Below are 25952 nucleotides of genomic sequence, written 5' to 3' on the forward strand. Positions count from 1 at the left end.
TTTTTTGTATTCTTTGTGATTTTCTGTTAAATACATGTTTTATACTTTTTTCTGCCGTTTTCTTTTTTTAGCCATTTGACTGGAAATTAAATAAATGAAGGGTGGCCTCTGACTTTGGCACAGTGCTATATCTGCTGCATTTGTAGCATGCGGTTTTACCGTGGAGAGTAACATTGACGTGCTGTACTTAGTAAAAGAATAAAAAAGACATTTTATCATTTAAAACTTCTATTATAAGTGTGTTTTTGAGTCAGTGGTTTTCTGTTCTTTTCTAGGTAAAGATAAATTATTGTCTGTGGTAATCGATCATAAGCTACAGGTGATGCAGACCAAGATTTGGTTGAAAAACCCTGCAGTATTCCTTCAAAGTGGCCATCAAAAGCCTATCATAGCCCTTATCTTTAACCTGCCTTTGATAGCTGTATTCACAGCTTAGTCACCCTGCGCCCTCGGCTGAGTGCTGCTATTATGTTGCAGTCTCCAAAGAGAATTCAGCCCTCATGAATCACTTTCATTCTGTCTACACCATGTCCATCCATCATCACACATCTGCAGCTCTGCTGAAGAGTATTACACTGGGCATCCACTGTCTTCTGTGGTTTGCATTCTTACATTTCCATTGAAGTGTTCTTGTCTGCATGTGTTAATATTCAAGGCAAAGTGTCCAGCTCAAAAACTGCCAATAGCAACACATAGAGCAACGTTATCCTGCTATGGATTATTAGAATGCCTGCCTGCTTTTTCCAGGAATGGCAACAAATGTAGTACTACAGATCAAAAGCTTAGAATCACTCTTTTCAATAATATTAAGCCAATTTAGTTTAAAGTACATGAATAAATTAATGTAATATGATAGTACTGTGCTCTCGAACATCTTCACAGGTTTTAAATACACTGTGCGGGCAGATTTACTTGCTTTTTGCACCATCACAGACTCTATTGTAGTGTTGAAAAGTGGTTGTTGCAATTTAGTATTTAGGTTCTTCAGCAGCCAAAATAAATTCAAAGGGCCATTTGCTGCTCTTTGGTGCATTTACCACATTGCATATGCATTTATGGGAGTTTTCCTCTCAAAGTGCAAAATACTGGGAGAAGATTATTATAATGAAGCATCTACTTTCATATACCAAGACTGATAGTAAGTATTGACTGTGTTCTATTTAACGCCTCTAAAAAGCTTGTCTTATTTTTTCCACTGTCATGCCATTGTTGTTGCTCGACAACCGTCAACTTGACACCCGACTTTCCTCCTGGTAAAAAATGCCTGTTATTTTTTTCCCCAGTTTCTGGCAGGAGTGTGTCAAACTTTGGTTTGTTTTTGACATCTTGAAACTTTTAATTACTCTGATAGAATATTAGCTTAATTTACTTGCAACTTTCACTTAGTATGTCCCAAATCTAAACTTAGAATCTTAACATAACTGTATATTTTACAAGAATAATGATGCATTATTTTAACGTATTCCAGAAAATTAATATCAAGAAAACAAGTCATTATTTTATGATGAAAAGGCAAACTTTTGACATAATACATCAAAATATGGGCATACTGCTGCCAGAGGCAAAAAGCATTACAAACAAATTATTTTGTTCCTCCTACCCAGTGGAAAGCATCAGTAATTTGTGCCTCTTTTAGTAAATCTGCCCATAGTGTAATTAGTGGTCTATAAAAAATGGAGAAGTGTCCAGAATGATAAACAGAGCTGTAGATGATCCTAGAAAACTTTACAGTATCAAGAGAAAACAACATCCAGAATGCATATTTGAAAAGTGATGATTTGGGAGTACTTGCAGTACTGGAAAGAAAAAACATCTAAAGCTACCTGTTGGTGTCTAGCTTATAACACTTCAGTTAAGATTTCAAGTTATTATTGAACAAAATGACAACAGTCATTAACATAACCAGTGATTCCAAACTTCTGAACAGTTGCCAGATAAGCTCAATCCACACTTCTGCTTGTCCAGTGCATGCATGCTACCTCTGCATGAATCTTAGACTGTAACCTCTCTCTGCCCTTTGCTGTGTGTGTGCACACTCTTTGCAGGTATTCAGAAGAATACAGCATGGATTCCACTAACGCACAGTAAGTTCAGAAAGCACAGAGCCATATTATGGCCATTATGAGAGGTGAGTCCACCTCTCTGTAAATGCCAGTCATTTTTTACCTAGCTGTGTTACACAGCCTTCAGAAAAATACTAATATTAAACCCCTCTACTGGTCTCCACTGGTCATGAGTGCCTTTGCATCAATTGATGTATAATTGCTTGAAGTTCAGTGCTTGGAGCTACACTGGTGTGTTTTGTGATCTGGCCACATAATGAAGCACTTGTAAAATGGCAAGCTGTATCAGACTGACTAGAATGTCAACCTCCTCCTCTGTGAGTGGTGTGTATGTTTGTGTGGTGGAAGAAGAGAGTGCATAAATGCTGTCTATAATGCTTTCTACTGGTCTTATGGGTTTCTGATGCTCGTAAAAAGGAAATGGTGTGTCCTACACCATGTATGTTGAAGTGACTCACTTTGCTGATAACAGGATGTGGTGAAGAAGCCTGCTCCTGCAGCCTGTCTGCTTTTCTGATTGTCAGAAAGCTTTTCATGTTGTTGTTAAACCAGCTGCAACCAGAAATAAGATCACAGTAGCATTCTACATGCTTCAAGTAGTTTTGCAATGTGAGCATATTATGCAACAAGTTGCAGTTTGCAAATTGTGTGAAACATAATATCCTTGCATGTTGACAGTTCAACAAAGCAGTTAAAAAAACAAACAAACTATTAATTCACTATTAATTCATTTGGCTCTTCCACTAATTAGCAAGATAGCTAGTAGCTAGTATTTCTCCTATACCATATCATTCTAGCGATATCAAATCATCTGCAATGTGTTATTTATCCTACATTTGCATCTTTGTAATGTTTTGCCAAGCATGTAGAAGAGTAATGATTTAGTCATGTACATTGCAATACTGAAGGCTTGCAGAGCAGAAGAAACACTGCCAAGAGCAGCCATTCAAACAGCTCTCATGCTAATGTTAGCTGGCTTGCTAATTAGTTACCACCAAATAAGCAGTATTTCTTTATGTCCTTAATTTGTCAGTTGGAATAAATCAGTTGAAATTATTTCACATGATTACATGGTATGTTATTGCTGTTTGATTGGCTCTTTAATAAAGCTTGTGTATTTCATGAACTTTAGATGGTTGCAGCTGATGCAACTGAGTTTCAAGTGAGTTGCAGGCTTAACATCATGCAACATAAGAGAAAGTGAATTTCATGTAGGCTAAAAATTAAAGTTGCGTAAAAGTTTCACCATAAATATTTGTACCAGGCCTGTCACAATTATTATACAATCGCCTGTTCGCGATTATTTGAGCTGATTGCAATTATTTTCCACATTTGTTAACTTTCAGAATCATATGTTTACGTCACTACACACAGAATGTGAATTGGGTGCATTTTCATTCATTGGGATGAGGTGAAAGAAAAGCAGAAAATACATTTATTTGGAACACGTTATGTGTCATCTGAAAACAACAAAATGTCTAACCTCTTGGTGCTATAACACCTTTGGAGGGCAGCAGTGAGTAACGTTTGTTTTTGAGCTTGATCTTTGTCATTTGGGAGCTACTATAGATCATAAGCTGGGAAGCAAAATAGCTAATCAGCCAATTTGGCCACTTTAGGCTTATACTTTAATAGTGACATACAAAACAAAACAAAAAAGACAATGAAATTGTTAATCAAAATTATTTACATGGCAATTCATCATCAGTTAAAATTTAATGATTGTGACAGACCTACACTGTACTGAGCAATTGTGCTCCAGCACATTGGATTTGACATGAACACGATGAGGTTGAAGCGTAGAGTGTCAGCTTTAATGTAAGAGTATTTGTATCTGTATTGGGTAAAATATGTACAATCACAGGCCTTAGTATATGCAAGTCTAGTGTTGATTCTAGTGTCTAGAGTCTGTTACTGTTGTCTATCAACGTGAGGACCAAATAAGTGTCAATTCTCATATAACAGACCAGTATGAGCTTGCAAAATTAGAATCTGTTTGTTTGGTGTGTTGCTAAGAATATGAAAGATCACAGTAGTGGGTGAAATAAGAATGCAAAAAAACTCTGTCCAGATCAGGAACACTGTCCACAATGAAGGCCTAGATGCTACTACAATGAGAAGAAACCACAGTAAAGCCACAACAAAGAAAGACTGGGTTAGAGTTTGCTAAAAAACCTGTAGGGTTCTAGAATAACATCTATAGACTGATGAGACCAGGCTGGATTAACCTGTACCAGAGTGATGGAATGTAGAAAGTGTGAAGAAAAAAAATAAACTGCTTATATTTCAAAGCATACTGCTTCATCTAAAAATCTGGTGTCTCGGTCAAGTGTGGCTTGTTATTGATAACTTGAGTGGTCTATAAATTCTGAAGAGAAGACAAGCGTTGTAACCACTCAGAGCCGTCCAAATGCTTCAGATAAACTCAAATGCAAGTGCTTACCCTTGGAGCAGGACAATGGCTCAGAATATACTACTAAAGCAGTCCATTTCAGGGCCAAAAGGTAGGATGTTCTTGAGAGGCCAAGTCAATAATTCAACCTGTACTCCACTGAGCATGCAGTTTATAAAACATCAAAAACTGTGTTGCTGATTTAATGAACTGCATTGAATATTATTGGCAGCTTTCTTTATTGTTAAATATGATAGATTATATGATAGATATGACCATTTTGTAGCCAATACTGATGTTAAATGGGTACAATTCTGTATGGTCAGTATAAATGTATATTTATATTTTAATTAATACTTTATAGTAGGTCATCAGTATCATCTGGTATTACTGGCCAACCAATATATCAGTTGAGCCCTAATATTAGGATATGCCACTGTGTTAATGTGTGTGCTTAATCTTTACAGTGCTTTGGTTTACAGGAGATAAGAAGGACTAACAAGGCTCATTTATGAGACATAATATAAACCATTTTTTCTCATTTATTAAATATACATTTATTAAAGATTTAAGTAATACATTCCCATACTTGTGCCACTGAAATAGTGAATTTTGTGATAAAGATCTACAAAATTGATGTAGCATTGGTTCAAGCACTCCACTGCTTCAGAACAGTCAACAGCTTGTGTGTGGGGCGTTATAGCCTTAAAATGACATTAATATGTATGCATTTTATTCTTGCCCTATCACGCAATCTCACAGCTTGGGGAATGTGAGAAAATGTCTCAGCTGTATCTGCATGCATTCAATTATATATGAAGGTGTAGGATTTTAATATGGGCCTGCAAGAAGTTATGTGTTTCTGTGTATTGCTTTCTGGCAAACTTCATCATACACTCCTAAAAATCAAGGTTCTTAAATAGACATACTGTTCATTTGTATACAACCCTTACATTATGCAGAGGTGCTTTAAACTTAAAAGGTTCTAACACTCACACAGTTAACATGTAAATAACAGAAAAATAAAAAAGCCTCAAAAACAGAATATAACTAAATATAATACCACAGGAGTGTGTCCACCTTTTGCCTTTATTTCAGTCTTAGAAGTTGGTTTAATTTTCTGTTTCTCACAATACAGATACAAGTAATACCAAACACATTTATTGATGTTGAGGTCTGGACAGTGGGGTGGTCAGTCCATTGTTCTGAGAAGACCAGCAGCTTCCTTTGCTAATTTTCTTCTTATCTATTTCCTTTTCTCAGTAATGGCTTCTTGACAGCTACACATCCTTTCAGACCCAAAGCACTGAGTTGCTTTCTCACAGTGGAAGGACAGACAGAAACACCTGGATTTTTTCAGATCTGAAGCAAGTGTGGAGCTTGATTTTCTCCTCTCTCTCAAAGATGAAAGCTTTCAGTACTGGTTAAGAACTCTTTTTTAAAGTTTAAAGAACCTCCACATAAAGTAAATGTTCTGGCAACAGCTCTTAAACGGGAAGAGAACCTTTATATTGTGTTGTACTTCTTTATGCCTTTAAAAGGGTCTTCACACTCACAGATGTCTTTTTTTAGACATGTTCTTTAGGGAGCTGAAAGTGGTTCTTCTATGGAATCACTTAAGTAACAACTCTGTGACACCTTTTTGTAGATCTTTTGATAATTTTTTGACCTGTAGTTTTGGAAACTCCTGTTTTTTTCCACTTAGATTCCTTTGACTTTAATGCAAGGTTATTACTTTCAATCTAATCTCCTCAGAAAAATGAATAACTTGTACCGAATGGCCGTTTTAACTGGAAATTACGGTAAATAAATGAACAGTGAGATCTGACTTTTACATGATACTGTATTTCAGTCACAAACTGGCTCTTTGAAAAACACTCCATTGAATGATTTCATTGGGGAACTAAAAGTGGTTCTTTTATGGCATATCTTCAAAGAAGAGTATAAGAGCACATTCACAATGGCACTAGTACTGCACAGGCATTCAAGTCATGCCACGGGAAGCATTTTTAGCCTGAAGTGTCATTAAAATGTTAATACCCTGCTGTAATTATTGCTTTAAATGTAGAAGTGCTGCAGTGGAAGCCAAAGTACAATAGATTTTCCTCTTAAATGACAGTGTAGGCTCACCGAGCAGCTCCGCTGAGCTTCACCGTCGTGACTGCTGCGTGACCAGTGCAACTGTTGTTTCCACCATGGAGGCTAAAGTAGGTTGTCATGAGCTTGCTGACAGGAGAGTGTTTCACAGCTTCAATATTCATGTCCCTAACACTATTTATAGAGCTGGTACTGTATCTGCCTGGTGTTTCTCAGGCTCGTGTGGGTGGGATGGAGGTATACAAAGAGCTGTTGTCATCAGACGCTGGGCTTTTTGAGGATAGTGAGCTAAATACAGATAATTCAGGTGCAGTCTGTGTTTCAGTAGTGGATAGAAAAGGATTTGTTCTGTCTCTTATTTGGCCTGGTTATGGCTGCTTTTTGGCTTGTTTTGACAGGATCATGCCTCCATGTTGTTGAGAGCTGGATGTCAATGTGTTGTTCCTGCTACTTTGACAGATGGAGGTGAAGACTGGTTGGAGGTTTTGAGAGTCAGCAGTGATTCTGCTGTGGCAGAGTGTGTTGGTGTGTGTGAAGTCTGGTGATTAGCAAGGGTGTAAATCTCCTCACGATTCGATTTGATCGTGATTTGTTAGGAAACGGTCATCGTGAGATCTCAGATTTCACCACGATTCATTTTGATTCAATCAGACTCACAGTTTGATTTGATTATTTTAGTAAGATTCAGAATCTTTAAACATTTAAAAATAAACTGAACACACAAATGTGACAGTAGTGGAATATTAACAATAATAACAATATAGCTTTTTTATTATTATTTACATTTTCAAAATAGTCTATCAGTGCATATTTTATTGATTATTATTATTATTATAGTCGATTACAATTAATTTTGACATTCAAAAAACTGTACAATTGTATCACCACCTTCAGGTCCATTAGGGCTTTTCACAGCTCTAACTGTTACTGACATAAAGACTGTTTGAATGATCTTTACTGTTTGTGTTTATATACTGTAGCTGTATCCCTCTCTGCTCTGCAGTGTCTATATGTGCCACTGCTGCCTCTTTTTAATGCCATCACCATAGCGACAGGGGAGCAGGGAAGTGGGAAATCTCTCTCTCGCTCTCTTTTAGTCTCACTCTCTCCCTCTGTCTTGCTCTATCTCACTCTTTTGGTCTTGCTCTCTCTCTCTCTCTCTTGTGCTTTCTGTATCGCTCTCTGTCTCTCACTCTTTCTTTCTTTCTTTCTTTCTTTCTTTCTTTCTTTTTTTTTAACTCTCCCTCTCCCCTCTAGCTCTTTCTCTTTTTTCTTTCTCTCTATCTCTGTAACTTTACCTCTTTCTTTTCCAACTTTCAATTGCTCCTTCTCTCTCCTTTTCTCTCTCTAACTTTCTCACTCTTTCTTTCTCTCTTCCTCTATAACTCTCACTCTCTCATCCCTCCCCTCTAGCGCTTTCTCTTTTTCTCTCTATCTAACTCTACCTCGCTCTATCTCCCTTTTCCAACTCTTTCAGTTGCTCTTTCCCTCTTCTTTACTCTCTCTAACTCTTTAAGTTCTCTCTTTATTTCTTTCTCTCTTCCTAACTCTCTCACTTCCCAACTTTTTCTTTTTCTCTCCTTTTCTCTCTGTCTCTCTAACTCTTATGCCATCTCTGCTGTCTCTCTTTTTCCTTTTTTTCTCTTTCCATCTGTTTCTCTCTCTCTCTCGCATGCTCTCTCCCAAATCCTCTCACTCTCTTTGCTCTCTTTCTAACTCTTACTTTCTGCACTCTGTCTCTCTTGCTCTATTTAACTCTTTTGCTCTCTCTAATTCCCTCTTTCTCTCTTATTTCTAATCCTTTTATTCAGTCTCTTCCTAGCTCCCTCTCTCTCTCTCTTTCTCTCTCTCTCTCTGTTCTGTGTACTGTACTAATTACAGTCTTCTCTCTCACATTCATCATGTTTAACTCTAGTCAGTTTTAAGGAGGAACTCTGATAGCTGGAAGCTGGAGATTTGGCCAGTAGGCCTGCTGTTACGCCTGTAGCTCTACACACACACACACACACACACACACACACACACACACACACACACAAACACACACACACACACACACACACACACACACCTACACACACACCACACACACACACAAACACACACACACACACACACACACAAACACACACAGTAGTAATTAATTTCCACCATGCCTTCTTTCTTACCAGAACTTCAGCTTTTAAAGGGAGAGCGAGTGTTGTAATGCCAAATCACATCTATTATTCATGATTCACTTTCACACAAGATACACTGATTTTATCTTCATTCAGTTTTATCATCATTGCATACATAATATATAATGGTGAAATTACTTTATCCTTCTAGCATTTTCATGGAAAGCAATTACTTGTACATAGTGTTGTACCATGAAGATCTGTTTCATGGAGCTACAGTTTTTTAAAAAATAATAATAGCATAGGTAGAATATGATTGCTGTATGTTACCTCGGTGCGGGTTGAACTGAATAGATGGAACACATTATATATGTTAGAGGCAGACTTCTGATCCCAAAGTAATACAATAACCATTAATAATAAATGCAAAAGACCACAACATACTGTACTGTATTGACCACCCAACCACAGAATTTCACGTAAAATATTGATGCACGGATACAGAAAGCTGCAGTCTCATAAGGATTTTGTACTATGCTTCTCTTCTTCATATGAAACACAGTTTTTCATTACCTTTACATGATTGCTTACAGTGAAGCTGTTTCTAACTGCAGAAGGTAATGCTGCATATCAGTGGACTCAATCAATGGCACAATCTAAGCTAGACGTCAGTAATACTCTCACACGTCTGTGATGCAATGTAACACCTATAAAGAGCAATATATTGCTAAAAAAATTAAAGTAACCTTTTTTTTGAAGATTTTATAGGAAAATTGCTTACATCAGTTGCTTAAATCTCTTAACACAAATAGCTTTACATTTGCATAAATTTGTACTTAAGCTTGTATGTAAAAGTCTTTACTAAATCCATAGTTAACACTAGTTTCAAACTATCATTTCACTAAATTTGGTTGCAGCAGAACTCCTTAAGTCATGTCTTAACTAGTAACAGCTAATGATAACACTTAATTTGAAGGCTACCTACATAGGATTGTCATAACACATGAATAAACATTGAATAACATATTTATTAAAGAAAACGAGTATTTATGAACAGCTAATGCCAGTAATTGCAAGATACCATAAGCTGAAGTAAATGACATCATACTGACAAGATTTTAGTACTTGAATGCATGTCGAACTATGTAGAACTGCTATAACCTTCCAAACTAGACCTTCCTACTAAGTTCTATTACTTGAGAATGTTGCTTCATAATAGTGTTTTAAATGGAACAAATGTCCAAGACTTAAGTTTAAAGTTTCTTTTGTCAATACAATGCTTCATTGAATGTCTAATGTCATCTTGTGTTTACGTGCATAACCTGGTTATAAATACTAAAATATTGCTTCATAAATATGTTATTCAGTGCTTTTGCATGTGTTATATAGTCCCTATGTTGGTAGCCTTCACATGAAGTGATAAGCAAATAACTAACGTGTACATCACTTTCACATGACATCAACATATTCAAAGCCTTTACAAACCTGCTGCCATGGAAATGCTAAGTTTTATTACTTGCCCACATTGCTGGAACCGCATGCTTCCAGAACCAGGAAGCATGCTTAGAAAATCTCCACTGAATTGTCACACCCCGGCCACCACCTGTTCCAGCTCCTTCCCTCAGGCAGGCGCTTCAGCCAAAGGAGGATCAGGACATCCAGGCTACAGAGAAGCTTCTTCCCACAAGCCATCACTCTCTTGAACAGTTAAAATATTACACTTGCACAAATATTCCAACCGCACTTCTTAAATATATTGGTATGTCTTCTTTGCAAGTACAATTACAATTCCAGTACTGATACAGATTTATGAACAATACTTCTTTCAGTACTTTCTTTTAAATCACAAAATGAAATTGAATGTGACAAACAAGAATGAGTGTGAATAGCTAGAAATGGGTATATTTACAGACTACAACAGATTGATAATCTAGAAGCACAAACATTATCCACATGCATAAAGAATGCAATTTAGACAGCCAGTCAGCAGTTCAGATTTTGGAAGAAGCATGCTTATTGGCTCATAGATGCTAAGACTGACTACTTACATATTGAAATTTGGTTTTGAATGACATTTTTTACTTCAGTATTGATGTGATTCAGTCGGTACCACAATGGTATTGAATTTTGATACCCAGCCCTACTTACAAGACTCAAATGAAAGCAACAAAATGAGGGCTTCTTACTAGTGGGAGAGTTAACACATTAGGAACGTCTTAATAGGATAAATTAATGCCACTATTTTTTAACAGTGTTAACACATTTTCCTCAGTTGGCTCAGTTGATCTGTTGGTTTGTCCTGAAGCCCAGCTGCTTGTGTAGTGTTGCTATGACTCTACAACAGTAGTCTTTTTGTGCAAAGCTTTTAAATGAAAGTTCCATTACTGGCTGTCTTAATAAAAATATTTCCAGCTACTGACAAATAATGTGGTACTCATGAGATAACTATGTGTAAATCAACAAACAGCAAAGTGAAAAGCTCAGTTTCCTTCAAAATACAACATAACACAGAAGTATTAGAGCGAGAAAGCCAGAATCATGGAGGAGTTGGAACTGTAAATGTTCTCTATATGTATCTATGATTGGAACATGCAGCCACTGATACTTTTACTAGATGCTAATTATGAAAATCGTAAATTACATTCTCACTATTTTCATGTTCACACTGTGCCCACATGACTATGTCCAAGTTCATGTGAACTATTGAAAGTAATAAGTACATTCTGATTATATGAGTAGTTTATTTTGTCTGCTCATGAAGCTATAATAAAATGCACAGCTTTGACTATTTGACTATAATCAAAAAATTGTTCTTTATAGTTAAATTTAAAGCTGCACTGTGTAAGATTTTTTGTTAAGATTGAAGGAAGTAGCATTACTGAGTCAGGAAAAAAACAACACAAAATATGGTGTGTGCACTCCTGCGAGTTTCCCTGTAAAGCATAAAATAATAATTTACAAGTATCATATTGTATCAGATTTTGCAGAATTTTTTTTTTAGACCACATTATTTGTCTTTACACATTAACATCACACGCACAGACTCAAAAAGGATTTCCAGCTTAATGTTCAGGTAGATCAGCTACACAAAATACTGCAATTACAGTACATGGGGGGAGGAGCTAGGGAGGAGACTGAAGTTTAGAAAATAGATAATGGGCAGAAACAGAGGCTCTGGAGCAGTTGAATGGAGCAGTATAGTTCTAAAGTTGACTGGGAGTCTGAGGCACCATGCTTGTGGTTTCTACAAAAAACATTCAGTGCTACTTGGAGAAGAACTTATCCCTTGCAGTGTTGCTAGTCGTGTACAGAATTGAATGGTTGCTGTAGATCTGGCAGAAAGGCTTCATTCATTAATTTTATCTATGTTTCAATTAAGGTATATATGCTACTAAATTTCAAAACCTTTATTCCCTTTTGTCTCTTAAAAGCGTTTCACTTGTAATCAGATGAATTTACAGTGGGTGAAAATAGACTGCAGGTTCATTTTATCTAATGGAGCTTGTGGTAATTATAGAAAAGCAGCTTTGCTCCATGCAAGTATGCTCACAATACAGTGTCTTATTTTCAGCCTTGTCATATTGACACAAACGGCACATTGGGTTTTGTTCCTCACAGGTTCTTTTTCAGTGCCTTTTGGCTCAGTGTCTTCAGCTCAGCGTCTATTCAATTCAGAGTTTGCAGTTGTAACAGAAACAGTAATATTATGCAACCATGCAACCATGTCTGTTATATTATTACAGGAAAATAAAGAGTGCATGAGTGCTCAGTGTGAGCTCAGTGGAGAGTTTGAGAGCGTGCAGAGTAGTTCAGAGGCCTTCCGAACAGAATCAATTGTGTAAACAGATGAAATGATCCACTGTTTTTTTCCTCTTTTTTAGATCATGTTATGACATGCCTTTTTGTGTTCTAATAGCATTATACACTGTTAGAAATAAAGGTTCTGTGCAGGTACATTTTTTGTTTATCAAGGTACAAACAATGTAAATGTACCCTCAAAGGTACAACAGTGGTTTTAGGGTCCAATTGTGCACCTTATATAAGTTTTTCCAGGTGAGAAGTATGTATTTGTACATTTTCATAATCTATTGTTTTAAAACAGAACAATAAAATAAAAAGCGTGGAGATGAGATGGGGTGTGTGGAGTCAATACAACTCCAATATAATATAATACAATATAATTTCAATGCACTTTGGTACGATTTTGCTCCCTGACTGAAAATACTGAGATATACCCTTGAGAGTACCACCCCAGTGACAATAGGGGTACTGCCCTGTACTGTACGATCCATACTTACCGTGATGCTCAGTAAAGATAAACCACATTTTTACGTATTTTGTGCTATGGCAATGTTACATTTAGGCCTTATGTGGTTTAAAGTTGGCAATTTGAGTTTACATCCTCAATGAATTAGCAATGATTTTTGGCAGTTTGTGAGATGATAATGCATATTTAAATGGAAGAATTGACTGATTTTTTTTCTTTTTTCTGCTTAATTCAATCTTCAAGTCACTCAGAGTGGTTTGATGTGACATGCTCGGTTTTAGAGAAACTTGCTGATTCAGAATTGTTCACAGTGGTGGTGACAGAGTCCAGACGTCCAGAGCTTTTAAAGCCTTTAAAAGTGACCTCACGGAATGTTACATCAAATGGTTACAAATATGTTCCCTGCTGTCTAAAACATAGGTTCAGTTTTGGCCTACAACATAGTTTTTGAAAAACATTCATGGTGGAGAGGTGCATGCAGGGTGTAGTAAGGCAAAATAGAATTTTAAATTTTTTTTAGATTTTCCACTATTTTACCACGATCAATGTTACACATAAAAACTCAGAAGACGGGTAGGGTCACTGGTCATTTTGGATGGTAAAAGAAATGGCTGTATTTGTGTCATAGACATAATGACCCCTGGTTTCAATCAAATTTAATTAAGCATTCAAAGATAAATCGTGCCACAGCCATTTTTGTAGCTCTGAAACCATTCAAATTAGTTATCCAACTAATAAATGCCATTCATCAAAGCTGGAGTGGAATGGTGTAAATATCAGGATGTATAGGCACCTAGTAAGTAGTTAGGTCAGATTTGAGGATCACATTTCAGTATCTGTGGTATCAGTAAATCCCTCATTTCAAATAGGAATATATGCAGGTACTTGAGTAATATGTTAACTATTTAAGGTGCCATTTTTCGAATATTGAAATCATAATTTGAATCATTCGTTTCAGCACAGGAAACTTTCAGTCTTAATATGACTGAACAATGTTACAGTTTTGCTGGTATTTGTGAGTGTGTATATTACACGTTGACAAGGATGCATTATCAAGAACATGACTAAGAAGGAAGAGACACTTTCACTAACTTGGCTAACCACTCTAGCTAATGTTACCTAGGAGCAGGAACAGTGAATATATATTGCTCTGTCCAATAACATGTTGGCATATCCTCCATTGAGGAGAAAATATGTTGTGTAAGATGACCTCATCAGCATCCACTCTTGTGCTAGTAAGCTATATTTTACCTCACATCTGAAGAGGCAGCCTCTATTCCTCATCCAACACAAAAACTACTGATTTCCCACAGCATTTTGTGAATAATTAAACATTTCCAAACATATGCTATACTTTCCAAACATGCTGCTAGATTTTTGTGTTATTGATATTTTAACCTCTTAACACCAGAGTGCTAACCTTTAAGATAGGACTCCAGTCATACGTTAATTCTGGATTTCAGCTGAAGTACTTTTTTTTCCTTTGCCACAGTTAACCAGATACCTGTTCAATAACTTTTGTGGGCACTCAAATATCAAAATTTGTTGGAATGCACATGCCTAATTTAAACAGTTGAATTATGCAAAAATGCAGAATGTGCAGAAAAAATTGATGGAATTCCCCTTTAAGTTATTGTATTGCTCTCTCTTACAGTAAGGAGTCCATTGGAAACCCATTTAGATGCTATTTTTTTGCCACATGGTGTTTTTTTTAATTAAGTATTTTCAAAGCTTTCCTGGTGTATCTTTTTCTATAAGGTATCTTTGAAATGCTTTGTGTTGTGTGTTATTCTTCTGTTAAGACCTTTTTATTGGCCTTTTCACAAACTTGGATCACTTACAGTTAACTTGGATTACTTATTTACAAACTTTATATATATTTAAAATAATCAGTGTTGCTATAATTGACACTGACAAGCCCTAGTTACATTTAAAACTTGTCTGTAGCTGTTGACGAAAATCACTCAGTTGTGTTTTTACTCCTTTGTAGGGTGCAGGTGGAGTTCTATGTGAATGAAAACACTTTTAAAGAGAGGCTGAAGCTCTTCTTCATCAAAAACCAAAGGTCAAGTAAGTGAAACCCTCTATGAAGTTTATTAAATCTAAAACTGCAGTTAAGAAAAACAATATCGCGGCACAGACAGAGCCAGAAATAAATGTTCATGGCTAACTGTTATTGACTTTAGTCCTATAAAACTGTCCGCCTAATAGATTCCAGTATATTAAAGGTGGAATGTTGCGTGTGTCCAAGGGCAAAGCATTCTTTAGTGTTAATTTTTTTTGTCGATCTGTTGACACCTTGAATCAGTGAAACTGCATGTATGTGTGGGTGTTCTTTTCTGCTTTTAGGTGCCACTTTTCATGGGGGCTCACAATAGTTAATGGGTAGGGTTTGTGATTTATACAGAAGCCACGTCTCTTATTTGCATTCTGTGGCCCAGAGCTTCTACAGAAGACACCCACAGCCCCCGACAGCACTGCTGAAATGCCACGAAGAATGCCTGCTTATTTTAGCATTGATTAGTGCACCTGCCTCTTTTGAACCGAATACAATATTAGATTCAATATAGCATGGTGTTAATTAAAAGCTGTGCCACCAGCCACCATTATGAATGCTTCCCTTTAAGCATTTGTTGTTGACAACCATAAATTTAAGCGAAGTATTTTTCTGCTCTGATTTGATGGATAGGACCTGCAGTAAGAGCATTAAAGAGATTTAGAGATTTAGAGCTATTGAGGGGAAATTAAATTGGCCCCTCTGCACATTCACTTCACAGAGGCCCAAAGGGTTTCACTGCTTTTATTCTCACAGTGCATCAGAAAAGAGGAAAAACAGGAATAATGACATTACTTTCTGCAAGACTCATAAGTGCTAAATAGTCAGACTTTTAATTTGAGAACTGAAGATAACTAGTGACATTTGGTGGAAAGACATATTTGGTTTTGTACAAGAGTGTGTATTTGAATTTGATTCAGCTGAAATTTAGTCAAACGTATCTATGCTCTGTCCATACATACATTCCTGCAGCAACTATTCTGAGGTTTGACAGGATTTACAGAACAGTGACAAAAATCCCAACCAATTTCAGTGATAACAACAGTGGGGGAAATAAGTATTCAGCATGTCAACATTTTTTTTTTTTTTTAGAACTATTCCCAATACAGCTAGACCAGACAATAACTCAGAAATCATAACATTGCAATCCAAAAAAAATTATAGGCAATAAAGTGGAATGACACAGGAAAAAAGTATTGAACACAGTAAGAAAGAAGCACTAGCACTGGGTTAGTGCATGTACTTTGAAAAAGTACTTTGAAAAAGGGATACCCACCTCTGAATAAAAGTAAACACATCATTTGTCACCAAGCTGCAGAATAGCACATGGCATTGGTTACCGACAGATTTCTCAACTTCTAAATGTTCCTTTATGTACCACTGTGGCCATTATCCACAAGTGGTAGGAACATCACTCAACCATCAACCAGCTATGCAAGGGACCTCCTTGCAAGATCTTCCAACTGGGCAGTCAAAAAGTTAGTCAGAAAGGTAGCCTAAGAGCCAAGGACCACTCAAAAATAGCTCCAGAAAGACCTGGAAGCAGCAGGTACAGTGGTCACAAAGAAAACAATCGCCAGTGCACTCCAATGCTACAGTCTCCATTCGAAATCACCCCAGAAGACTCCATTACTAAAGAAAAAGCTTGATGAAACTTGTTTCAAGTTTTTTACAGAACATTTGGAGAAGACTGTAGATTGATGGGAGAATGTAATGTGGTCAGACAAGAAAAAAATGGAATTTTTCCACAACAGTACTACACTCCATCTTTGAAGGAGAAATGGCTCGACTTTGAGGTAGAAGCATCATAGTATGGGGCTGTTTTTCTTCTCATGGTACCAGCGGTATCAAAATGATTAAAGGGAAGATGAATGGAGCCATGTACCGGGAATTCTTGAGAAGAATCTGTTGTTATTCACCAGGATGATGAGGATGAGACATGGGTAGACATTCCAGTAGGGAAAACGATCCAAAACAATCCGAAACAATCCAAAACATATTGCAAAGCAGGCTCTCAATTGGTTTCATAGAAAGAAAGAAAAAGTGTTGGAATGGCCAAGTCAATCATCAAACTAAAAAGCAATACAAAATTTCAATAGAAGATCAAGGCCCAGTCCTATTTCACCCCATGCCCCTACCATTAAGGCCATTTACCCCTCCGTTTTGTGCGTTCACACCTAGGTGTAGAGTGTCCTGATTTTTGTTGAGGTAGAGGGGTAGGGCAAAGTGTTAGGGCTACATGGCCCTTCAAATGGAGGTTTTTCAGAGACACACTTCAAATGGAGTCTGCGCAAGCAACCAAAGAAACCCACAAATGTAGCTAAGTATTTTATTAAAATTACGATAACCATTGTATTATCTTACTTTAATGTTGTTTCATTGTATTATAGTCATTTTCTTCATAACAAGCATATAAAAATGCTAGCAGTATGCTGACGTTCCACCTTAAATGGTGCAGCAGTTACATTTTGACGCCTGAGGCATCAGAACTGCTGCACCATTTAAAGTGGAATGGGAAAATTTGAACAAGAAGCTTGTGAATAGCTGACTTCAGCTTCATATCACTAAAGAATTAGGGGTGGGCGATAATTCTTTGAAGGCATATAATTCCCTAAATTTAACTAGAGCCCAGCAGCGAGGTTGCTGAACGTTACCGCTCCTCTGCTATCACTGCAGACTGGCAGGATTTCCCACTGAGCATGAAGTAATGTTCTTCTTTATTTGAGCATTGTCCTATTTCGTAGGGGAAGATTTCAACCACTACTCCTTGTAACTCAGTTCCAAGGGGCAAGGTGACACTCAAAAACAAGGGTTAGGGGTAAAAATAAGATATGGGATTGGGCCCAAGATTCATGTCGTGACCCCCAGATTCTTGAAGACTGTCTGTGTAGAAGAAAATTGTTGATGTGTTGAATAATTTTCCCCACAGTGGTAGCAATCTTTATTTAAAGTCACTACATACACTGTTAGAAATAAAGGTTCTGTGTCGGCACATTTTTTGTTCATCAAGGTACAAACAACGTAAATGTTCCTGCGAAGGTACAACAGTGATTTTAAGGTCCAATTGTGTATCTTAAATAGGTTTTTCAAGGTGAAAAGTAGTAGCAGCTTAGAAAATATAATTTCAATGGATTATGGTACAATTATGTTCCCTGAATAAAGGTACTGAGATGTACCCTTAAGGGGACCACCCCAGTGACAAGAGGGTTACTGCCCCAGTGACAGTTTCATACCTTTATTTCTGAGAGTGTAACATTGATAGTCAGGTGTAGCCTCTTTCTGCAGGTCTGTAGTGGCCATTCCTTCCACAGAATGGAAATCTCTGATTTTTTCACTTCTAGCATTCCTTTTTTATACTTCAGAATGCATTATGGTCTTGTATCAAGATGTTGGTCAGCTTTTTTGGAGATGCAGTTCATTACATGACATTATAAAGCAGACTATGTCGTTTATTTTGTCTTGCAGGCCTCAGAATACGCCTTTTCAACCTCTCTTTGAAGCTGTTAACGTGTCTCCTCTACATCATCCGAGTGTCACTGGATGACCCCACCACTCAAGTCACATGTGCGCGGTAAGAGAACATGAATAAGCTATGCTGTCTCTGTTCTTGAGAGCTAAATAGAGTTAGACAGATCAACCTGAATAATACCAGCAAACTGCTCGAAAGTGCCTATTGTCTGATAATATGTCAGATCAGGCTATGAACCCTCCTGAGGCATAACAGTCCATTTCTCTCTTAATAGCAGACACTAATGCTTATGGGGCAAAGCAGCACTCTGCGCTTTAGCCTGTGTGTAAGAGCAAGAGAAGGAATGAAAGAGTGTGTCAGTGTAGAAATATACTATGACTAGAGCACACACTGCTAGCAACTCTTAAAAGATAGAGGTGCTCTCATGTTGCCATAGAAACCAGAAATCCTGTTGTATGGCAGTGTTTGTAGGAAATCAGGCTGTTTGTGTTTGCAGACTTTAAAATGAACATTGAAAGTTTCAAGTAAAAGGTTTGGGTAAAGGGTTACTGAAGTGTCTGTCTGATATTGTGCTTACAGGAAACACTGCTCAAATGTCACAGATGTGCTCTGCAGTAAAATATGTGCCAACCAGACAGCAGATCCCTCCCAGATCAACTGGTGAGCATCAAGAAACATCTCATTGAAACTTGTTAAACCTTAGACATCAGAGTTACAGGTATCATCAGTGATGTCAAAAGCACGGTATAATGCAATGTTCATTATTTTTCACTCATAGCTTATTGAAACAAGCAGAGAAATCGTGTTTAAAGTGCAGATTCTAAACTTTCAGTCAATGCCACAGTTGTGCCCATCAGCTGAGACATGTTTTGCTTTTTTAGTTTAGCATTGGAGCTACAAGGCTAATGTTGCCAACAAACATCACAAGTCAATAGTCACCAAAATCATTTTCGTACATATATCCCCAAAAATCTGCACAAACCACATCTAAATGAACAAGACCTTACCGTGTCGTTTTAGACAACAGGGTGTTGTGCCAGAATCTCAGTTTTGTGTGAACACACGTCACGCAGGCATGTGGATGCTACAGATTACATAAGTAACTCTTAATTTTCAATTTTCTAAAAGAATATCAGTGTTTATTAATATAAACGTCAGAAATCACCAAACCAATGTTGCGTCTGTACAGTCGTATGAAGTCATATGAGGTTGACATATCTTATTGTGAATTGAATATATTGTTATGTATACAGTCTTATTTTGTGGAAGAAAAAACATCCTTTACATTTTTGCTAAACATTTAATTTACAGATATGCTTATTAAAATGCAGTTATACAAATAATTACACAATTATGTAATAAATTACATTTACATTTAATTGTACATTTTGTATTGACAGATATTAATCTAAACTTTTTTGTTTTGATGTCAAAAAAAGACAAACATGGCAAATATTGGTAGCATTTTTAAGGTTCATAAGGCTACATGACATCTACAGCCTTTCATGTCAACTGACATGAGCCTACATGAACATTTACGAAGTCTTATTCCAACAGGCATGAGCAGTTATAAAGACTCAGCTCTGATGTCAAGTTGACACTTATATTAGCCCCTTTTGAAGTTGAACAGCCAAGACATGTTTGTTATCCATATTTTGCTTCTTTAGTCTAGAACTGGAGCTAGAAAGCTAAGGTTGCTAACAAACCCTAGATGTCAGTAGTCACCCAAGTCTTTTCTGTAAATACATTCTAAAAAACTCTCCAAACCCGCATCCAGATCTTCATTACGGTCATGCAGACCTGTTGGTGTGTTTTAGGACATAGTATGACTTACTGTGAACTTCGAAAATGGACTAAACTTCAGGGTGTTAGCCACTTTAGAGGACAGGGTGTTGTGATAAAACCTGAATAATCTACATACATGCATGTCAAGCAAATGTATGGATTCGATGAACAATGAGGAAATGCAATTGCAAATCGGGGATTGTTATTCTGTTTATAGTGTCAGAGTCGGATCATTAAAATAATGAAAATGAAATGTCAAAAGCACTTTGCTTTTCCACATTAACTTTTTCCAGCCATTATACATGCATGAAAATGTTAATACACATTTTGCATTTAAATTTGAATCATGTCTTAAATAATGCACACTCAAATGGGAAATGTAATACTAAATATACAATTTAATTTTCAAATTTGCATTTGAATTTGAAAAAAGTCTGAAATATGCTGCCATATTTTAACCCCTTAACAAGTCATGGGCTCACTGGCAGGCCCAGAGTTTTATTACACGCTTCTATAGCCTAGGAATAGCTCCATTAGTTTGCATTTAAGTCCCTGTAGTTACTGATTAATATGCCTTAGTATAAAATAAACCTGAAATGGTAAAGGGTTAATGCAGAATGTAAATCAAATGCAAATGTAATTCATTATATAACGGTGTAATTAATTTTGTAATTACATTTAAGTAAGCATATTTGTAAATTAAACCTATAGCAAAACAGTAATAACTAAAGACTATAGACCAGGGGTGTCAAACTTTATCACTAAAAGGGCCATATAAAAAAAAACAAAAAAAAACAAAAAAAACCTACAAATCTGTGGGCCAGAAAACATCTGTGTTTTTATTTGATTGTTAAATAACATTCTGCTATAACCTGAGCTGGCCATTGTCTATTCAACATACGCCATAACACCAAAATCAAAATGAAGGCAGCTGTAGGGAACCTTGAAATATTACATTAATTAATAAATAAATATATGAATAGGCTACAGTACACAACATTATGCACATTACAATAGGCTACATTACACACATTATGCTGCAGTGCATGCTGGGGACTGTAGTGCAGCATGTTGTGAAATGGGCTAATATTAATAGAAAATGAAAACAATTACGTGGGCCAGATAGGATTATGCCTTGTGTTGTGACACATGGGCTATAGACAAAGGGCTAATTATAGCTCAGTCTTTTTGCATTGTTGTCTACATAGTTACTAAATATTAAACCTTAGGATGTGGACGTACAAAGAAACTTAAGGGGTTACAATCACAGCTCATTTTGAATCATAACTGATTAACTGTTGAGTTCCTCTGTTTGGTTTGGAAAAAACTGCACTCTGTGTAATATGTTCTGTTTTTCTTTTAAGGGAGTTGATATTCTGGGTGAACAGAAAGGTTCCTGTATGGGCGATACAGGTTTGTTATTATCTAAGTTTATGTATTGTCTTTGTGACTGCCTACAACAAGAATCTATAATTACCTCAGCTTCACTGATTGTAATTGGTCCCCAGAATACATAAGCTAATTCTTCACTGTCAAACTATAAAAAATGCAGTTTGTTTTTTCTCCTATATTTCCCCATGGTCTAGGTGATAGTGGCCTTAATTAGCTTCCTGGAAGCAATGCTCTTGACATATCTCAGCTATAAGGTAAGAAATCTGCCGTTCTCATTTTCCTCATGGGGTTTTTCTATATTGATCTTGAATGCAGAGGGACAGTTGGGCATATACAGCTAATGGATCATCCCTGGTTCCTTAGCTCACCTTTTCTTCATTGTTGAGTTTTATTTCAGGTTGCAATTGAGCATCAATATCTGTTTTCTTCCCTGTTTAATAATAAACAAAAACTATTCTTCTCTAGGGGCAAACTGTAATGATTTTTCTAATCAAAGCGACATTAGCATTTCAACATTAGCATAACAATGTTACATAATTGCTATCAAGGGGATCGTTAATGATGGCCTGGTCTCCACTAATGGAATATTGAGAGTCAGCGCTTGGGCTAAATGATTTTGTTAATCTATGCTCTGTTTCAGGGGAACATATGGGAACAATTATTCCAAATCTCCTTCATCCTCGAGATGATCAATACAGTACCGTTCATAATTACAGTAAGTGGTTCATATACTGAAATTCCAGATGAGATGAGAGATCGCTACTGATGTTAGATCCATAAGAGATCTGTGCTGTGTGATCCCAAACCAGTCATGAAAAGAAATTATTAAGGAGATGATGCAATTAATCAAGTAACAAGTGGAACTAAGCCTGTTATGCAGCCAGCAGTGAGTTTGACAGGGAACAAATTAAAGGTTGTACATTCTTTTGGAGCAGATGGCAGGTTATTCATTACAAACTCTCTACAGCAGTGAATGTGGTAAACGAAATGAAATGCATTACACTGAACATGTGTTACCTTACACTGTTTGAAAAGCTGTACACTCTAAACAAAAGGTCTAGTTAGATGTTCTACTGTTTGTTTCTGCTTTCCGCTCCAGGGAAAGTTACACCTGGACCCAAACATCCTACAACTCGAATGCTTGTATCTTTACCTTTACAACGTGAATGTTAGTTATGTTCAAAATTTGAGGTGCAATGGTGTATAAAAGGAAAGGAACTGGAAGAACCTTCAGCCTCAAACTTACTTGTGAAGAACACAAGTAAAAAAGTTTTAATGGTCACATTCAAAACCCCCAACCTATCAAAAGCCATCTGTTCACCTGATTCCTTCTTGGTTTTTGTTAATGCTTATACTGGAGAGCAGAGCACAAACTAAACTTGGAAGTTGTTTATGCACAGATTCATCAAATGTACTATTGATTTAATGTGAGTAAAATATTTTATTAAATTGCAAGTAAATATTTTATTGTGCTGATATTTGTTGTTCTACTTTGTAGTCAAAAATGAATTTGTCGCATTTGACACAATCTTTTCAGTGATCATATCTATTTTGATGTATATTTTTATATATTTATATTGGAAAGCTCATCTGGTTCAAACAACATCGAACTGTATCAAATTAATTGTATTTTGTATTGGTTAGCTAAACATTTTAGCAACTGTCGAAATTAGTCCCTCAAGTGCTGGAAACAAAGTTTATGTTTTCATTTCTAGAGAAAACTGTAGGCTATAAATCCTGCTCAAATATTTTTTTGAATTATTAAGCAGAAACCGAAATGTGTTATGGTGTGCCACGCTCTCCCCTACTGCACACTGGTAGTAAAGACACTTTTATGATCAATAAAAGTATGCTATCAATCATTATATTGAATATTCATTATCTCTGCAGATCTTTTGGCCCCCATGGAGGAACATATTTGTCCCCGTGTTCCTCAACTGCTGGCTTGCCAAGTCTGCACTGGAGAACATGATTGTAAGTAATCCACAGCCTCCAGACTTAATCAGCTTATGGAAATATTCAGTTGCACAGCTGGTAGATCAACAATGCTCTAGTCTAATGTCATATTCATTCTGACCAGCTCAGGAAGCAGTAAATGGCATTTAGCTTCATAATTTGCCAGAAACATGAGAGTGAGTCATCAATGATCAGATTTTGAGAATGCGCCAACATTCTCTCTCCTGGCAGATGGTTGGGTCAAATGGCCAAGGAGAACTTGGCAGGGAGTTTGTCCCATTTTGAAACACAGAGCCATGGATACTGGTGAACCACAAAAACCAGACATTAACCAGGGAAATTATACTTTGATGTAATACTTTGATATAATTTCAATTATGTATGTGGTGTTTTAAAAGGCTTTGCTGCTAGTTTTGTACCATCAGAGTTAAAATATATTTAGATGCATACATAATCAGGTGGAGCACAAAAAAAAACGAGCAGGCCAAGTACTGACCCTTGCAGCACGCCGCAATCATGAAGATAAACCATACAGCACTGAAAGCTGTAGCATTTCTAATATGCTTTTTCATCAAAGTCAGAACTAATTAAATCATCATCTGTGCTATGAAAATGTTGAGCTTAGTTTTCCATTCTATTGTAAAGAAAAGTACTGAAGTCTTGGAGGTGTAGAACATTAGATACTTAATATAGAATATATTTGTTGGAGTTTAAGACGGATGAACTGAGTTGGATTACATTTATGACATTTAGGCGTTCTGTGACGTAGGTTACAGTACTTGCATACATTTTTGAGTACATTTAAATCATAGTAATTTTACTTTTACTTGAGTTTAATTTTAAAAATGTAAAATATTCAACTTAACTATTTTATTGTTTAATATCTATTATAAAACTTTTCAAAAATCACAGTTAGCAATTAGCTGGTAGGCTAAAGGATCTTAGCTCTGTAGGCTGTGTTATGTTATTACTGTATTATATGTCTTTATTCAGACTGAAGCTTTTGTTTATATATTCTATTGTAAGTGCCTGTTCACTAGTTAACTAAAATAAGGTAAAGTTCAAGGCAAAACCTAGATCTTCTTTGTAAAACTAATATTAACTTAAAATGAATTCAAAGTGATTAAGTAGTAGTTCAATAAACAATTTAATTACTCTTGCTTAAGTGCTTGTTTTTCTTTTTACTTTTACCTGTATTTAAGTGAATTTTTACTACAGTAGTAGATGTAATTACTTAACCTGATCTACCCCTTCCCCCCTCTGTAACCATGACAACCACCACGAGCAGTGTCTGTCTGTCTCTTGCTCATCCGCGGTTTAAACACCAGTGGACTACTTGCTGATGCTTGTTGCAACTTGATGATCTCACTCTCAAGAGGGCAACTTCTGCTGATTATTGTGATAAGTGTATCATATCTTTAAGATAAACTGAAGGCCAGGAGGCAGCCATGCACACAGCCTGCGAAATGCAGGCCTTGGGGTTCTAAGTGTTAATTAAGACTGGTCTCTGTAAATGTACTATAACAGGAACACGGTGACCAAGCTGTTTTCTCCCCCACAGAACGATCTTCATCGTGCCATCCAGCGCACCCACTCTGCCATGTTCAACCAGGTTCTCATCCTCATCTGCACCCTGCTGTGCCTGGTCTTCACTGGGTGAGCTCTTTGATCTGCACTATACTCCGTTCCGCTCCAACCTGGTCTCTGTCATTTCATTATTTTTTATGGCAAGTTTGCACTGAATGGGGAGGCGGTAGAGACAGCCGTGCAAATCAATAATGCTAATTCAGTCAAGTCCAATATTATTAACACATTATTTTTTGTCACAAGGCTATATTACTTTAGGCATTGGATTCCAGCAGGGTAATGTTTTCTTACTCTGGAGGATACTAACTGTGTGATGTAGACCATAATTTTGCCTCTGATCAAAATTAGAATTACCAACCTGTGGAGAGGCAGGGCTGTAATTTCTTTAATGGTCAATTTTTTTTCTGAAGAAAAGAAGAGGGCCTTCCACCTCACACTTTTTTACGAGCTTTTCCATGAATTTTTCTAACATTCTTTTCTAAAACTTTAAACAGGGCTTGTGGGATTCAGCACCTGGAGCGGGCAGGCAAGAACCTGTCCCTGTTTGACTCTCTCTACTTCTGCATCGTCACGTTCTCCACCGTGGGGTATGGAGACGTCACCCCGAGAATCTGGCCCTCACAGCTATTGGTGGTCATCATGATATGTGTGGCACTTGTGGTACTGCCGTTGCAGGTATGACAGGACACTTTCAGTAAAAAGTCACCTGTTTATACACACTGTCCAATAAAAGTTTGCTTGCAAAAACCTAACATTACATAGAAAGCTAGT

At 36.8% G+C, this 25952-nt stretch overlaps 1 protein-coding gene across 2 annotated transcripts in view; it reads left to right on the forward strand.

Annotated features, from left to right (window-relative positions):
- Positions 1 to 25952, forward strand: part of si:dkey-21e5.1 (potassium channel subfamily T member 1) — a 127561-nt gene that overhangs the window by 57976 nt on the left and 43633 nt on the right. For both annotated transcript variants that reach the window (XM_036598843.1, XM_036598845.1), the window contains exons 4-12: positions 14927 to 15006; positions 18458 to 18563; positions 19041 to 19121; positions 21611 to 21659; positions 21833 to 21892; positions 22279 to 22353; positions 23529 to 23612; positions 25156 to 25250; positions 25676 to 25856. In XM_036598843.1, coding sequence (XP_036454736.1) covers positions 14927 to 15006; positions 18458 to 18563; positions 19041 to 19121; positions 21611 to 21659; positions 21833 to 21892; positions 22279 to 22353; positions 23529 to 23612; positions 25156 to 25250; positions 25676 to 25856 — 811 coding nt within the window. The remainder of the gene's footprint in view (positions 1 to 14926; positions 15007 to 18457; positions 18564 to 19040; positions 19122 to 21610; positions 21660 to 21832; positions 21893 to 22278; positions 22354 to 23528; positions 23613 to 25155; positions 25251 to 25675; positions 25857 to 25952) is intronic.

Source organism: Colossoma macropomum, unplaced genomic scaffold (genome assembly GCF_904425465.1).
Source record: "Colossoma macropomum unplaced genomic scaffold, Colossoma_macropomum, whole genome shotgun sequence".
NCBI classification, from domain to species: Eukaryota; Metazoa; Chordata; class Actinopteri; order Characiformes; family Serrasalmidae; genus Colossoma; species Colossoma macropomum.